Source organism: Tribolium castaneum, chromosome 1 (assembly GCF_031307605.1).
Source record: "Tribolium castaneum strain GA2 chromosome 1, icTriCast1.1, whole genome shotgun sequence".
Classification (NCBI taxonomy): domain Eukaryota; kingdom Metazoa; phylum Arthropoda; class Insecta; order Coleoptera; family Tenebrionidae; genus Tribolium; species Tribolium castaneum.
In genome coordinates, this window is record NC_087394.1 from 14486419 (window position 1) to 14505409 (window position 18991).

The 18991-nt window shown below is 30.5% G+C and overlaps 1 protein-coding gene across 1 annotated transcript; it reads left to right on the plus strand.

Annotated features, from left to right (window-relative positions):
* Window positions 1-521: 521 nt before the first annotated feature.
* Window positions 522-18571, plus strand: LOC658463 (uncharacterized protein). Its single transcript, XM_008201447.3, has 7 exons — window positions 522-674; window positions 760-1035; window positions 1093-1255; window positions 11057-11255; window positions 11309-11620; window positions 11667-11888; window positions 17350-18571. The coding sequence occupies exons 2-7, from the start codon at window positions 797-799 to the stop codon at window positions 17460-17462; spliced, it is 1248 nt and encodes a 415-aa protein (XP_008199669.1). The 5' UTR covers window positions 522-674; window positions 760-796; the 3' UTR covers window positions 17463-18571.
* The last annotated feature ends 420 nt before the right edge of the window (window positions 18572-18991 follow it).

Here is an 18991-nt window from a genome sequence, read left to right on the forward strand (position 1 = left end):
AAATGGATAATAATTTAATAATATCTACATAGAAGAAATTACAAAACTTTGATAATACACAACCAAGTTTTAGCTTCTGGTGACTTATGAATTTCAGTGAAGCCTCCTTGAAGACTTGGAAATCGATATCCTTCTCAATTAATAAGAAAAAGAAACTAAAAAATCGTCATCTTAATACAATAAAAACCTCCCACATTAAAAAAAATGTGATGATTACAATGGTTAACTTAATTTCAGTTTGCTTACATTGATTTGCATAATTTTGTTAACTATACAGAAAACAAAATTCTTTGGAGCGTTTTCAAAATTAAAACAGGAAACTGTTTGGCATGTTAGAGAAATAAAAATGCAACTAGGTATGAAAGCCCAATTTAATTTCAATTTTTAACATAATAATTTCAAGTGCCTACATTCTAAAACCGGTCTTGTCCTCCAATTTTAGGTGCTTTATGCAAGGACCTTTCGCTTTTCGTCAGACAGCCACCGCAACAAGGCCCAAAATTATGAAAATTTAATGATTTTACGAGCACTTCATTATGCGCAGTCGCAAACGATGAAGCCGAAAGCTACGAATCCCAAGTGATGTTCTTAAAAAAATCAGCTGTGTTTCAGACAAAACCCCAACTAGCTAATATGTTCCGGATGTGAATTAAACAGCCTAAGCAGGAAATAATGTAAGTACCATATCAGAATATTCCGCTAATCTACCGGCGATTAGAGCACCGTGCGTTTTGTTTATGGTTATGTGTATTGTTTCAGGCCGTTTTAATCCGCCGATTTTTACGATTCTCGCACCATGGATCTGGCAGAGACCATGAAAAATGTCTTAGCCAAAGGGATTCAGCAAACGAACGTCAGTGATTTACCCACATCGACCAGCATGGGCTTTCCTGGTACAGGTTATGTTACTGAAAAATTGTACATGCTGCTCCAGCTGTACCTGCAAAACAAGGGCTGGAATTCGTCCGTTGAGCTTTTGCAGTGCTTTTCGGAGCTGAAGGAATCGTCCATGCTACCAAGTGCTGCTTATTTACAGTCAGTGTTTACAATTATTTTTTTTATTAATTACCTACTTTTTATTGGATTTTGTAGAATGATGGCTTCAAGAGTTACTCTAGATTCGCAAGGTAGACTGATTTTGAGAGAAAATGGTAAAATTATACTTCCCTTTGAGCATTTTGCCAATGCTGTGATGCTGAAACATATGAATGGGCCTCATGGGTTGCATCTTGGGGTTGAGGCAACTGTAAGAGCTGTAAGTATAAGGGGAATAAAGGGGCAAAATTGGGTGCTCTAACAGGCTTTGAAAAAAATAAGATCATGGAAATAAAAAAAACAAAAGTTACTTAAGGGGGAGAATACCGATGCTAAAAAGCGTCGAATTTCAGCCATTTTCCTCGTTGTTCTACAGCCGTTGTATAACGTTTTTGAAAGTTATTTACAATTGAGTGGTATGATTACGAAAAGTATTTGCTTTTACTTCAAGTAAATGCTACCTAACGAAGCATTCACTTCACAGTATACTTGAAGTAAGTAGTAAAAGTAATTACTTGAGACTTTGCTTTATGTACAGCAGCGTGATTTGAAAATGTCATGCCAATAAAACCTGGCTGAGGGATCGGTAAACTCCGATCACTTTTGTAATATTAAACAAAATCGCATCAACTTCAAAATTTTGGCATTGTAAGTTGCGTCATTTATCGCGAATTTGGGCTTTCAGAAATAGGTTACGTTATATGTCAATGTCAAATTGTTCAATTCTTTAAGTAGAAATCCTGCAAAATACGTTAAGTCAGTTAAGTTTTCTGCTTGTAAGTAACATTGCATAGTCATTTTAGCGATATCTGAGTACATTATTTGCACTTCCAGTCGCTAAAAAGGGACATTCAGGCAATCATAAAACTGCTTCACTCAAGCTTATTTACAGTCAAAACGTGACCAAAAGTATCAAATATAACGCATTTTAATAACAAACCAATAAATTAATGTACAACTAATCAACTAAATCAAATAAACTTGTGTATTGAAAATATGAACGGACAAAAAAGGAGATTGGTAAAACCTATTTTACAAGTTTTTTTAGACAAATAATTAGTTATTGTTCGTCCGGAATTGACAGAAACCTTAGCAAGAAGTAAGTGGAGAAAGCTTTTGAAGACTTTTTGGCGTGTTTTATGTTGTTTTGTGTGCCACAGATTGATTTAAACTCTCTCGTCATAATATTGAAACCAACCTTTGTCAGTGGTTGCAGAGTGTCTTGGCGGGCCCCCATGCCAATTTCATGGGGTTATACAAACAGCAATAGGGGGCTAGTTCGTTGCTGCTCGCTTAATTCTTTTAAATTCGTTAATTTTGACAATGCCAAAGACAAACTTCAAATTTTCATGACAGTAGTGAGAGCATTGCCAACTATCAAACTTAGTAACAAAACTTGGTCCGAATGTAACAGAATAAAAATCTCTAATATCTCAATATTATAAAAGTGATCCGACTTTAGGTACTCAGACCGCAACCATCTGTGGCAATAAATCATTTTGTCGTGAACTTCGAAACACGAAATAATTTTACTTTTCAACTGCTTAAAATTTGATTTGACTTTATAATAATTTTAGTAATTGAAGTCACCGCTATTTTTAATTCCAATTTCAGTTGCCATTTAATTCGCATTGTGAAACAAAATTAATTTTGAATTTTAAATTTGATTGCCTCTAAAGGCATATTTGAGAATAGTGCAAATAAGTGATAAATTAATTAATTACAATCAAGCATCTGATAACTGATCACGTTATCAAATTGAAGCCATCTGATTCATTTTTTAGTCGCGAATTAACTTAACAATGAATTAAAATTTAATTCGGAATAAAGCTAATTCGAATTAAGTTGCCATTTTTTGTATTGACAAACGTCAAGTTAATCTCGAATTAAACCTGCCCATATCAGGCCTTTTAAACGTTCAGTAAAGTCACCACTAATTATTTTTGTTCCACTTAATAATTGTCATTTAATTCGCTTTGTGAAACAAAATTAATCTCGAATTTAAATTTGATTGCCACTAAAGGCATATTGAAAATAGTGCATAAAAAAGGATTATTCCTTTTGACGTTTCATTCAATGAATATTAATAACAAAAATTTTATTTGGTTCTGTCAAAAAACAGTTTGAAAAAAATTCCAGAGCTAAATTTTTATAGAAAAAAATCTAAACAAATCAAGAATAAATATTTATTTATACAAAGTTTAATATTTGGTATAATAGCCATTATTATCTATGCATTCCTGCATTCTTCTTCTCATACTGCCAACCAAGTTCTGACAAATATCTGTTCTTCTCAATCGATTCCATACATTCAGAACGTTTTCCCTCAATAATTCCACTGCCCTTACGTGCGCTTCTTCCTGGGCAATCGTGTGCCATTCCCTCACCATGGCCCCCCATAAATTTTCAATCGGATTTAAATCCGGTGACCGTGCAGGCCAACGTAATAATTGGAATTGAGGGTGGTCGGCAAACCAGTCTTCTATTATGTAAGGGGCAATTGTCTTGGACAAAGACAATTGGTCCATCCATTTCTTCAATTTTTCCATCCATTTCAATCCATTTCTTCAACAAATTCAAGTATTCCCTTGAATTAAAATTTGGCGGGGTAATTTGAACTATCTCGCCGGGTCCCGCGTTGGACATCCACCCCCAGAGATCAATTTTATCTTACAATAAGAATGAAATAAGACCTTCATGAGATCACCTTCTTAGAGCCGGTTTACAGAAAATTTTATTTTAATCAAATTTTAATTCAGAATTAAATCTTCATTTCACTTTTTGTAAAATTAAATTTTACTTCGCAGTTAACTTGACGTTTGTCAGTACAAAAAAGGCAACTTAATTCGAATTTGCTTTATTCTGAATTAAATTTTAATTTCGCTTTCTTTAAACCGACCCTACGGGCCGGTATACGTACAGAAGGCAGAATCAGAAAATCAGACTACGTGATCAGTTAATCAGATGTTTGAGTGTAATTAATTAATTTATAATTTATTTGCACTATTCTCAAATATACCTTTAGAGGCAATCAGCAGTTGAAAAGTAAAATTATTTCGTGTTTCGAAGTTCACGACAAAATGATTTATTGCCACAGATGGTTGCGGTCTGAGTACCTACCGATCCCTCAGCCGGGGTTTATTGGCATGACATTTTCAAATCACCCTGCTGTACTTTGGTATACCGGGTTCGTCAAGTTTTACACTCAGGCACTTTTCACCTCTTTGTAATTTATCTGAAATTCTAAAAAAAATCGTATGTGATTTTATTGTATAGAAGAACGATTTGACCAATTTTTAAAATGATTACTTGTATGGTGTGTTTTTTTACTCTCGCTTAGTTAACTATAGTCTAATGTCAACGATCTTTGGTCCATAGGTGTATTTTTAGGTAGTGCATCGAAGTGCCTAATTAAATTTTTGAGAAAATGTGTCGTTGATTTTTAATTTCTGTTTTGATATTGGGGCAGCTTTTTTCCTATGAATTTTGGTAAAATTGTAAATCACTTCCACAAAAGATTTCCATCAGGGTGTTGTTTTCAAAAATTTATTGCATTTGTCGTAAAATTGGCTCGCGATCATTGTTGGGTATGAAGGTTGAGGCAGCTGGTAAGAATTTTTCAGGCCCGGATTACCATTTATTTTATCTGTTTACTGTAAATGGAATGTTAATCTTTAAATCTTACGGCAAGGGTTCATGCGAATTGTAAACGAAGAATTCGTTTGTGCTTAGACCAAAATAGTCATCAATTTGAACATCTGATGTAATTTTTTAATAAAAACATTTTTATCACGTTAGTGTGCTTATTCCGGTCCTGGCTTTAAAACCGCCCGATGGGACCGTGCCGCTAGTTGTAAAATTTCTGCAGTCAGTACTGTTATAGTAAAATTCTTTTAATTTTGGTCGAATGTTGTAAAACGTTGTTGTCTTTCTTACTCTTCGAGAAAGTAGCTAGGAGCAAGTAAGATAAACGATGGGCCGCCCTCGGCTCGAGCCAGGGGTATATTGTCTTTCTCGCACTTAGGTCATTTAAAAGAGACACAAAACTTTCGCAAGCCCAACTACGCCACCCACCCAAAATATATCAGTGATTCTCAACATGTTCAAATAATGCAACAAGCGCAGACAACAAGTAAATTTTATTTACAAAAAATGTATAAAAATATTATATGTACAATATTTACAAATCTATTTACGATTTAATTAACATTTCACTCTGACTTTCACTAGCTGTATCGTCAAATTCTCCGAAATCACTATCACTATCACTATCACTATCATTATCCGAATTCACGTTAATGATAATTTCTTTTTGCACCTGGTCAAGACAAATTTGTTTTTTTATGTCTTCCTTTATTAGTTTGTCGCAATGATTGACTGTGTTGCCCCAAACTTCTGGTGTAACTTGATTTAAAGCCTTTTGCCACGTTTGTAAAATAGATTCTTCGGTAGAATCAACTTTCCCGATATGTTTGTCGTAAAAACTTTTACTTAACGCCCAAACATGTTCTATCGGATTATAGTTTGTCTACTTTGTAATTAATATCCTGTTTATTAGACTTTGCAATTGCTAAAAATTCTTGTTTAAAAGCATTTTGTGGGTGCACTAATTTTTTCTCTTCAAGCCACCTTTTAATTTCGTCTTTTTTCCATGATGACGACAATGCTGTTTACAAATTGTTCACATTAAAAAGTCTTTGGGATTTAAAAATCACTTCCAAATTGAAATTCATAATTAACATGTATATTTGTTGGTAATAGTAAACATTTTGTTTATAAAGTTGACCAGGCAAACAAACAAAAGACATATTAATTTATTTAACAACAATAAACATAACAAATACCAAAGTGGCATCCTATAGTTTGGGAACGACTGGTAGACCCTCTCATTTTCCGCTACGCTTGACGGTTTGTATTTTGTTTCACTCATTCGCATAGTAACAACAAAGACAAAACTAGTAGCAGAGGGGAAAGTGATATTTGATACATTTATACAACATTCGGCCAAAATTAAACGACTTTTAGTATATTTGGGTGTGTAGTGGGTCCTTTTGTAGCGGAGATTTTTTACTACTCAATCTTGTCCGTCATAAATTATACTGAAATTTCCGATGTATAATATCAAAATGGCTTTTAATCCAATTCTAACGATTTTTTTTCAAGTCAAATTTTTGCAGAATACATTTATTTCGTATTTCCGATCCATTGATGTAAAAAACAGCTAATGTGATTTTTTGGTCAAATGTTTTTTTTTTCTTTTTTGTTGGACAAATGAATCAATAGAAAAAATATTTTTTTTCCTAGCGAGATTGGATATCAGTGCAGTGGAATATATTTATTTAATATTTTTTTTCTCTCTTCTAAGAGGTGTAAAGTGCCTGAGTGTAAAACTTGACGAACCCGGTATAGAGGACAATGCTATGGAAACTTCCAATTAGCTGTAGTATTTGCTTCTTCGTGAAGTATTTACTAAAGTTTTTGCGAAGTTGCTCAAGGAGTAACTTCGATTTCGTGATTTTGTCAAAAAAACTGTTTAAAATAGCTATTTTCACCAATTATAATATAAATCATAGACAAATACGTAAAATATTATGATTAAAATAAAGCAGAATTCTTATAGCTTTAATGCAGAGAACGTTAAATGGATCAGGACCACCATAATCTATTGAAAATTACATAAGATCAGAAAATGTAATAAAAATTTAAATATTTAAAAAAAATCTCTTTTATACTGGGTTTCAAGAAAGTGATTTTCTTCTAAACCAGTGCGTAAAAATGAATCTGCAAAAAAATAGCGCACATCCAGAGACCCAGAGCAATAAGGCTTACAGATTATACCTTCTAATACTAAAATAATAATAAAAATTTAATATCCTTTTACAAAGCATCAATCCTTTGCATTTGCTTCCCAACATTATTTTTACTCTCACTTATGGTCAAAATGGTAACTATTAACTATTGTTAGAAAACTTTATTAAAATTAGTTAATAAAATCAAAAAGCTCAAATCAAGATTCATTCACTTTGGTAATTAACACGTGTGAACTCTTTTATAGCCTAATGAGGAAGTTTCTATTTTTTTTTTAAATTAATACCATTAATAGTCTGCATAATTGTAATACTAATGGTATTTTTAATTTTTTTATATTCGCAAAAATAAAAAAGTTATGAGACCTCAAAGTTCGAAATTTGACAGATCGCTAGGTGTGACGTCACGCGGCACAATTGACTCAGCTGCCCACTGTCGCGTGTGGAAAATTCGATTCTTTGAGGGGCTGTAACTGGTTAAAATTAATATGTTTCCAAAATTACTTCGCTGTTCCTTAATTTTTTCCATTTAGCTATTGCATAAAACTTAGAAATCTTACGTTATAAAACCGTTTGATATTAAAAAATGAGAACACAACAACTTTAAAATACATGAAAATCGTAATTTCATATCTTTGAAAACTCTAGGTTTATAATTATCAACCATATCTACTTATTCATCGAATATATCTTTAAAAGCATTGACAAATAAAGAAATTGTATTTCTGTTTATGCAAGAGTCGATATCTTTAATAAGAAGTCGTTTGTAGAACACTTATTTTTTTACATCTTTTTTGTACAAAACATTTTGCAAACATCGCTTGTTCTAGAAATCATAAAAATTTCCATTAGTTAATGTTTTTAATTTTTTTAAACAAAATAATATTTTATTAATATAAATATTTCTCATTAATTAATATTTATTATTTATAAGAAATTGTAGAAAAAAATCTGAAAGAATTCGAAGACACACAGAAAGAAATGAAGTAAAAAAAATCGCAAACGCTGATTTTTGTGTGATTGTTAAAATGGATTATAATTAGTTATTAGTGATTTATTACAGTATCTACTTTAACAAATTACTTTAATCATCACAAATACCACTTTCTATCAGTATTTATTTCTTTTAAATCAATAATATTATCCAGAGATTTCAATACAATGCCGAAAGGAACAGTAGTGTGTAAATCGCCCCTACCTTGTGAACAGTTTATGCCGCGTGACGTCATCAGGCTCAAAGCGGGACCGCTGTCAAACCGGCAGACAAAAAAGCTTATATTTTTGTTATTTTTAAAGCTATCGAATTAATTTTTTTTGCATTCACTTTCTTGATTTGAGTACTATTATGTTGTAAATAAATAATAACATTTTGAAAATTTGGAAACTTCCTCATTCTGTCAGCCCTGGGGTCTGTTTCTGTCTCTCGTCTTGGTACTTCATACCCTGGGGTGTCTTTCCCTGCGTTTTTTGTCCTAGACACTTCCCATAAACTTAAGTACTATATCACTAGGGCGAACGAATCCTCACAAGGCTACAAACACCATTCCTAATACTATTTTCACTTTATGAAAAATAAAAAAATAAATGTCAATCAGTTGACATTAGGAAAGCCGTACCATTTACTACGCGCCCAAGTTTACTTTATGTAAAGGTTTATACTACAGTAAATGCTACAGAGTAAATGCTTCTACTTCAAGTAAAAGCAATTTTTTTAATCATACCACTCATTAAATCATCTATTTATTAATATTTTACTGAACAAGACTGTAATTCAGTTTTCAATGTTTGAGACGAAGACAAAAATGCAGCATCTAAAGACGACTCTTAAGACTTCTGTGACCCTCATGTCTCCCCCTTTCTCCTCTAATGAAGTGTTGGAGTCAATAAATTCAGTTTTTTGTCAGTTTTTCAAATCAGACATTCTGTTTTGAAGCATATTTTTTTAAATGATTATTTCTTTCTAGCCCTATAACTCGCTTATTGTTAGTCTTACAAAAAATGCATATAACCATTTTGTAGGATATTTTATTGGCTTTTTTGCACAAAAGGTTAATGTTTAAAAGTGCTTAGAGTGACACTAGAAGAAATCAAAAGACGGAATTTTTTAATTTTATTAATATCAATATTTTTTATTAATTATAATCTTTATTTATAAAGAAATTTTCTAAAATAATTCCGATAATCCACGTAACGTATTTGTGGATAACTGGTCTTCAAAACACTTGCGATTTTTAAAGAGCTCAATATCCACTTGTACTTTAATTTACTATTCTATGCTTGTTTATTAAAATTTAATAAAAAGAAAGAAAAAACTTCACTTTGAATTTCGTAAAATATCAGACTTTAACATATACTCAGAAATACAGCTTAAAAACTCCTGGTAAAAAGAAATTCTTGAATTTTAAAGATACTAGTTGAGAATTTCAAAAACAAGTAGCGGCAAAAGATAATTATGTTACAAAAATTCGCAAAAAGTTTTTAAATACAAAAAAAAATGGTGAAATTTTCGAATAAAAAAACTTAACAAGTTTGCAGAATGATTTTTTAGGGTCTACATTAGAAACTTTTTGACTTCGAATAAAATTTTGAATTATCTAATTTAGGAAAATAAAATAATAAGCAAAAACTAAAAAAAAATGTAATTTTAAAATTTTAAAGGCACATTTGTAATTCTTTTAATGTTTTTTATCACGCTTTAAAAGATTGTCCGATTCTTTTAAAACACTGTGTGTGTAATAAAAAGATTGTTCAAATCAGATTTTTTCACAAAAAAAATTAATTTGCATCAAACTTAATTAAAAAAAAAACGTTAGAATTTTGCTAAATGGTAATTGTGTGTTTTTTTAATATTGTAAGGAAACGCTCGAGGAAACGATTTTGATGAAATTTTATTGAGCACTAAGTAAAAAATACAGAACATAACGCCTATTCTAACACTTAGTCAAGTGGTACTTTTTTGTTTTAATCGTTTTGTGAGCGGTCACCTAAAAACTATTTAACAGCGCAAAATTCTAAGGAAGTAGTTCTCGAATGTCAAAACACTTAGTAGAGTATCGAGCTGTAGGGAACAGTTGGACAGACTGAAAATCTAGCTAGATCTATTAAGAAAAACTTTCGATTTTAAAACAATCATGTCAGGAAAAACATTTCAAAAAAACATCGGGACGGCTAGAAAGTATCCAGAAATACCGACAAACCTTATGATGGCCTTAGCAACAACATATATAAATTTTGAAACAATTGATAGTGTCGTTTAAAAATAAAATGAAAAAAAAAAACTCTATTTTTGATCATTTTATTTTTTATTAAAAAACTGTACTAACAATTTGTTTTAAAGAATTTTTGGGGGATAGTAGATAACGTATTAATGTTACTGTATATTTTCACGTGATTTGAACTTTAGGTTTTTTCATAAAATAATATAATAAAACAAAAATATTTTAACCACAACCACAACGATATGAAAATTCACAATAATCAGGTTATTCAAATTTGTTGTAACAGCAGTCATCCCTTTTTATTTTTTTAAACAAAATTTTCGAAGCAATTAAACAAATCCATGACATCAATAAACTAACTACAGATTTCTTCAATAAAATACACATTTGTTTATGAATGTTTAAAATCAGGCATCTACTGTAACGACACAATGAAACGCATTAATTTTTTACTATTCTTTGAATTTAGAGTGCATTCAATGAGCGATTTTTCATTTTTCGTAATTTTTCTAGCGTGACCGTTACACACCTGGAACTGAACAAAAACAATTGCAACATTTAATTGCTTTCTGTATATTAATCACAGCCCATATTTGTTGGAAACGATTTTATTACAAATTGTAAACAATAAAATATTCAAACGTTTTTCTGATAATTATTGAACTTGCAATAATTTGTTTTTGTTGACAAATAATTTGGTTAAACATGGGCTTTTTAAATGTTTATTTATTTTTGTCCACTCTCTACAAACTATTGTAAATTATGGGTAAAATAACGTCGAGGTTTGTGGTTCCAATAAGAAAAAAACTTTTTAATTATTCTATAATCGGTTCACTTTCATAAAAACCATTGTGGTGCAATTGGCGTACTCTTGGCGTTAACTTTTATATGAGTTGTCATGGTAACAATGTAGTCATTTGCACCACAATGGTTTTTATCAAAGTGAACCGAAAGTCGAGTTTTGCTTGAATTTACAGTTTTCTACATTTTTTAAAGGTCATGGAATCTTACACAATCGGTAGAGAAAATTTCGGCATGGAAAAAGAATTCATAATCGAAGTAGTTCAGAACTGTCCAAATCCCGCTTGCCGCTATTACAAAAATCAAATGGAACTGACCCAAAAGACTTTACAGCATTTAACAACACCTCCATATTTAGGGGAACCCCAGTCAAACAATCCGGACATCCGCAGTCGTAATAAATAAACATCTCACTTAAATTAAAAAATAAACAATTTTTTGCCCCAGGTTTGGGCGCAGTTGACCTAACAGGACAGAATAATTTAGACTCAAAAATCAGTCAACAGCTCCTAGATAGGCCTAAATCAGTAGCTCCAACCCAGCAACAGATCACTGCGGCATTAATCCAGCAACAAAATCGCGTCATCGCACAACAAAACATTGATAAATTGAACGCAAATTTAGAAAAACAGAGGCAACAAATCCAGCTTCAGCAACAAATGGATATGGCGAAAGGGCAGCAGAAGTCGCATTTCGACCTGCCTTTGATGGATCACAAACTGACCGATTTTTTAAGGGCCAATTTGGAGAATTTAGAGGGTAAAAAACGCCACAGATCATGCGTTGTAAAAAATTAAAATTTTAGGTTTATCAGCAGCTAATAAAGACTTACTGGCTTTGCATAACGGGGCCTGGACTTCGGCCACAAGCCTGACTTCTTCAGATGATAAGAGGTCGTCAGAGGGCGGGCAGGAGAAAATTGTTAGGGCTTTTAGCGAAGTGATGAAGAATATGCAAAGGATGAAAACTTACGTCAGACCAGCGATGTGCAAACCGTATGGAAAACAATCCGAAGCTCTACAGAAGAGTAAGTAAAATAAATGAATAATTTTTTGTGACAAATGCGCTAGTGTTTAAAACGTTGTTTGAAAGGAATAAAATATAATGCTATATAATGCATATACAAGGTTTCTCAGCAAGTTGGTATAAAATTGATTGCAGTCAAAAATGTTCTGTAAACCGGCCTTTCATTTTTTTTACAAAATTATACTTTATGTGTCGAATTATGCGGCAAATAATTTACCTGAGCCACATAAACTCACTTTAACTCTAAATAAGATATACCGGGTGTTTCAGTTTGGTATTCGCATCCTTGTAACTTTTTTGTTTAAAAAGTATAACAAACCTATGTAATAAATTTCATAAAGTATAATAACTTTTCGATACAGGGTGCTCATTTTTTGAGCTCCATCTTGAGGATCTCAGTTATTATAAAAGATAAGGGGTTAGTTAATTTAGGGCAAAATTGTGCATTTTTATGCTGAACAATTCTGCCGTGCTAAGCAAGAACGTCGTAACTGATTTTATATGAATCTTGAGTTATGTCTTGTTTTCTACATTTTCAGAGTGGACTGTTATTTTAAATGCTAGTAACATGGAATATTGAAGTCAACCTAACAATTTATTTGTAAAAAGGAAATATGTATGCAATTGTATCCATTATTTTGCCAAATCGCTGTTATTCCACATACGACGTTTAATTTTTTTATTTATTTTTTTAATTAAGTAAAAGTAACTAAGTAAAAAAGTCGTAACTACAAAAATATTTATTAACGGCTTTAAACAAATGAAATAATACGTAACAACAGGAAATTTATAAAAAAATGTACCCAAGAAATTACACCTAGCGTACGATACTTTTGAAATAAAAGCAAATTTTGCCAAAAAATCCATCGGTTTTCTGGTAGAATATTTTTAAATTTTTTTAAGAGTTACTGTTTTCTTTCTGTATCTATGCCATTTGTTGTGTGTTTTTGAGTGGGTTTTTTGAATATGATATTGATGTTATTGATGTTAGGAAATTTAACTCTATAAAGTCGCTATCAAAACTGCATCTATATTTCATGTTTTTTTTCCTCGTTCAAACGTAACGTTAACCATGTCGCTTAGGTAAGGTCGATTAATAATTTTGGACAATTTGTACTGTGAACTGTAGTCTTGCCATTTAAAAAAGTTTTCAATTTTCATTTGTTTAATTTTAGTTCTTGTACCCGTCCTTCCAACCGAATTGACAAAATCGTCAAAGTCATACACTTTTTTTTGTTTTTTTAATTATAATTCGACTTTGTAATCAACCAAACTTGGTGGTACCTAATGTTTTTGATTAATTTTAGAAAATATACAATTTTTGATTCATTAATGAGTGGGTTTCATATACATTTTATAGTTACGACTTTCTTGCTAAGTAATATTGCACAAACCCCACATACGTCAATTTTATTTACGTATTTCGTCTTATTAATTTCTGGATAATATCTATTAAAGTTATTTAGAATCAAAGTTATTGCACTATTGATCTCAGATTTTGTGTTATCTCAAATTTGACAAAAAAGTCAGTTACGACGTTCTTGCTTAGCACGGCAGAATTCTGCAAAAAAATTTGATGTGTCATTTTAAGTTTTTGAGTTATTGGAAAAAAAACGGAAATTTGTAAATTTCGTTTTTATTTTTTTAAGCGACAACCAAACGGACGTTCTTCAGGCACTTTCTTACAAGAAATCTAAATCTGTCGTATTTTTCAAAGCGTTCTTGAAACACTCAATTTTGTTTTTTATTATGAAAGCTATATTCGCTTTAACATTTTTGAAAAGTGTTTTTATTCCTTATTACGATGTATCACATGATATGATCGAATCTTATTACATGTTGATCAAAATGGAGAAAAAAGCATTTTTGTGAAGCTGTTTTGGAAAAAAACGTCAGCGATCTTTTTTTTTAAATGGTTTAATTGAATTTGGATCTGGAAGCTTTACATTTTCGCTAATCTTACTTATTTAAAAACTAAACGACATGATAAACTAGAAGTTTATTTTTCGCAAAACAAAACAAGACAAAGTCATAAAAATTCTGCTCGCATATTTAATAGAACTGTCAAAATTTAGTTTGTTAATCAACATTTTTGCTGTTTTTTCCCTAGCACTCTTTGTAAAAATGCTTTTTTCTTAATTTTAATGAGCATATAATACATCATTGTAATTAGGAACAAAAAGACTTTTCAAAGATATAAATGTCAAAGTTGACTGTTATAACTCTGACATCAAGAACGCCTTGGAAAAGGCAATGACAGATTTAGATTTCTTGTAAAGAAGTGTTTGAAGAATGTTCTACTTAAAAACGTCTAGTTCTTTTGGTTTTCGCTTAAAAAATAAACATTACAAAATTTTGATTTTTCTCAATAATTCAAAAACTAAAAATAACACATCAAATTTTCTTTCACATAATTGTTCAGCATAAAAATGCGCAACTTTGCCCCAATTTAAACAACCTCGTATCTCTGATAATAATTGAGTTCCCCATGGTGGAGCTCGAAAAACAGACACCTGTATACAAAAGTTATTGTACTTGATGAATTTTATTACGTCGTAAAATTAACACACGTATTTCTGATACACCCCGTATAGTTTGTAATGCGTTTTTACGAAAACACAAACGTATTTTTTCAGATAAATTGATAAAGTTTGAAAGAAATTTTTTAAATATATTCATACATTGCCATGACCTGACCTGACCTAAGCAGGACCCTCATTTTGTCCAGTTCCTGTTGTGGTATTTCACAAAAAAATCGATTTTTGAAACCCTCTGTTTTAAAAACACTCAGTATTTTGTTTCTGTTTTTAATATTCTTTCTTTTGTAAATTGGTAAAAGATTGCTTAGGCCCAAAAGTAAGACTTACTCTCTGACCAAAAAATACAACTTTTACCTGTGGCATTTACAGATAAAATTTGTCACTTTTGTGGCATTTGCGCATAACATTAACTGTTTTCAAGTATTCAGTATAATTTAGTATAATTTGAATTTACGTTTTTTAAATGAAACACCTCAAATTGCATTGCATTTTTGCACGTAATTTAAATACTGATCATGATTTGACCTAAATTTTTATTCGTTGATTCCGCTCATTTTATGAAATGATTTAATTTGTTACAGAAAAGAGTAAAAATATATCGGGTGATTCAGTTCGGTGTTTGTCCTCAAGTAGTTTTTTTCTTTTTGAAAACTAAGAATACTAGAGAAATAGGGTTTTCATTACTATAAAGACAAAAGTTCAAATTTAAAGTTGTAATGATGTTTAAATTTAGCGCACTAAGAACGTAATGAAATGGAGTTTGTTAAAAGTTGAATATCCTATTAAAAAAAAACTTTTCTTTTCAGATATTGTTATTAAATTGTCTTCTTAACACATCAACTTTTAAATATTTAAGGGTAATAAAATAATAATCAAACAATAACAAAAATAATGTAATTATATTTTCAAAGAGCATTTTTGTTGACGAAAATTTTCTTTTTTTATTTTTGACATTGTTTGTAAGTGAAAAATTACAAAAAATAGGATTTTACAATCAGGTGCGTAAAAATGTCAACAATTTTGTTTAATAAGAAATTGCGATTTGCTGGATGCGCGAATTTCTTTAATGTTCAAAGTTAAATCTCTTTTCAGTTTAATTACTAAGAGACACTTACCTGTTAATGTTTTTAAAAAGACTTTTTAGATCAAAAATTAAAAAATTGGGATGTTTTCCTTTAAAAATTTTAAGTTTTCAACTTTAAGAAACGTCTTCATTTTTTTAACTTCTGGACTGTAATTCTCCAAAAAATGATAAAGCTCATACGTATTTTTTTAAGCTGACACAATTTAATTTTTATATTAGTATTATTGGTTTTGGTCTAATGCATTCTAAAAAAAACACAAAAAAATCTTTTTTTTAAATGCTTCTACCAAAAAGGAAAAAATAATGTTTTTCATCACAACAGCTGGTTACAGGTTAGGATTCTAAAATTTATACAAGCTTGGAAGTTGTTATAAAGTCGTAACACTCATAACCACTCATAACACTACGATTACAGAATCACTTTATTCTTTATTCAATTTATGCCCCTAAAGTTTGTATAAATTTTAGAATCTGAACCAGTTAAAAATATTATGTTGTGGTACAAAAACAGTAATACTTTTTATTAGCTGTTTCAAAACTATAAAAACGCCAACGTCGCATTTTCTCTCAAAATTAGCTGTTATAAATTATTTATGCACTTCAAAAAAAATAATAACTAATAACATTTAATTTTTGTAATTTAAGGGTAATAACAATTTTAAAATTTTTTCAATTTTTTTTAAAAAAATAGTTCGGTAAATTGCCACGTTGGCGTTTTTATAGTTTTGAAACAGCTAATAATAAGTACTTTTAAAGGACTTACATCTTTAAAATAAAATTTTTAAAAACTTTAATTTTTTACTTTTTACTATTTTTTTTTTCAATAATTTTCGTGGACACTTGCATTTAATCTCGTTAGCGGTGGAATCTAAAAAAATCAGGAAATAAGTGTTTTTTATCGTTAACCAAGAGCCCAAATTCTAATTTTCATGGATATTTTGTTAGATATAATGTAGCGGATTTTTACAGTTTTCACAATTTTTATACTTTTCAAAATTCCTGGCACATAACATTCTTCATTTATTATAATCATTCCTTTCTTTGAATTAAAACCAAAAACAAGTGTCACTTTGCATAATTGGTTTTTGTAATTCTTTCTTTAATTAGTGTTTTTTTTTGGCACTAAATTTGTCAGTAGAGTGCAATTCAACACAGATAACACGAAAACACAGAAAACCTTTTAATTTGTGATCTATTTTACCCCAAAAAATGTAAATGTGCTGTTGCCACTTTTTCTATAGTTTTGAAACAGCTGATAGTTTTACTGCTTTTTAACACTATTTTTGACGACTTTTTTTAAGATGTTAGATTTGAACTTTTTAAAAAATTATGAATTTTCATTCAAACTTCATTGATAATAAATAAATTATTATTTAAAATGAGCAATATGGCATTATCACTGTGATTACGTATGTATGCAAAATTTCAATACGTTTGGATAGCGTAACAGGAAACCTCTCAGACTTGACTCGAAAAATATGAAACAAGTAATTTAAATAAAAACAGAAAAAACCCAAAAATAGATTGTTTTAAAAACTAAGCAGAACCAGCCATAAAAATTTAACTTTAAAATATCACTTTTAAAATAAATTAAAAAAATATAGGGTGCTCCATTAAAAACACATAAGTTTGTTTCATAACTCATTTCTGAAACACTATGCACTTGATGTCTACAATAGGACAGTAATAATAATGATGAGAAAGCCGAGGTGAATTCTTGAGAGCTCCAACGTTGAGCTTTCGAATTATGATTTTAGAAGCTTTGATCTTATCTGACTGATTTTTTTAACAAAACAAACACACAAAGTGGCGTTTTGGGGTTATCTGAGTTTTTTCAGCCCTAATGGACACCATTCAGCTAATCCAGTCGTTGCGCAGCTTTTTGCCGCCACCCCATATCCAGGTGAGTTCATGGAAGAACGAGGATAAACATCGCTACGAAGAGACTTAATGTAAGCTGTTTTACTAGAAATTTTCTCATTGACAAGGCAGCGTTACATATAACATTTTCATAAAACATGACTTCCGAGATTAGATTATCCTTTAGAAGGATATAAAATAATGTGAAAGTATTTTGTTCCTTATTTTATATATAGATATATTAATGTAAGTTTTTATATTTTGTTGGTTTTTTAGTGAGTGTTGAAATTTATCGAAATTAATGGCCCACAGTATCGTCGTTTTTTACTCATTTTATGTTAATCGTAGTGTTAGTTGTTTTATTTTTCATGTTTTCAAAAGTCAGTACAATACGCTGCAAGCGTGACGGAATAGAAAGTATAAATGTGCTCTCTTTATTAACTTTACAAATTACGAAATTTATTTTATGTGATAGCGTCGTACTTAACACAATGAGATTGTTTACTGAGATGCATTTTATGTTGTGATTATGTTTTCTCGATAGTATTTCGGAAATAACAGTATTTAATTATTTAGTTGCAGACTTGAACTAAGTACCCGTGTTTAAGTATAGTGTTTGAATTAGGTCATTGCAATATTGTTACAATTCGAAAAGCTGCTCTATGGCCAGGCTACAATATACGAGGGTTGAAGATCTAGTCATTAATAATTTAAAAGAAAAGAAAATTCAAAATTTTAGCTGTGATATTTTAATTGGCCATGATATTCTAAAAGTATAGTTTTTCATTCCAGTATTTACTATTTCGATACCAAAAAATTGTATTACTAGTTTCGCTAGATTTCGTGTAGATTATGATCGACAATTTGCATATCACCTTTTATTTATTTCCTTGCGAATATTATTGTAGATCTGAGCCAGTATTTGTAAACATGTTCGAAGACTGTTGTGAAATTATCATTCTTAGTTGTATAAAATGATAGGATTTTAGTGGTTTTTGTATGTTGTCACGAAATAGGACTTACCTCTAAGGCTATAATATAATCTTGCCAATATTTTATAATTTCGAAGCTTAGCTTGTTTGTTTGGCTTATTTGATTATTATGTCATAGGTAATGTATGTGATGCTAATATTGTTGAAAACAGATTTCTTTTGTTGTTTGTATTCAGGCTTTTGTGCAATAAAACGAACTAAAAGTAAAGCGTTGTTTTAATAACAATCCATTTTGAAAATTTTCAGACAAAAATTGAATTCTTCAAACTTGTCAAAAATGACTGGTTTAGTAAACAGCAGAACTTTTAGCATTTTAGTTTCCGCTTGGTGGCAGCACTGCTGCTAGGATTATTGCTAACTAAAACAGTCATCCTTGATCACTTTAATATTTACAACAGAATTGTTACTTTAACCTACTACCAAAAAAAATACATTGAAAAGTAACAACCTACAGAAAAACGGATAATGGAAGTAAAATAAAATAAATAAATAATTGTTGAAGGAAAATTGTGATGAATATAAGCATAGCTGTCTTTCTCATTCGTTTTCTTTTTGCGAACGCAATTATTGGACAGGGGTGTCCAGTAACTGTTACAAATGTTTATTTTATTAAAACGTGCCACGACAT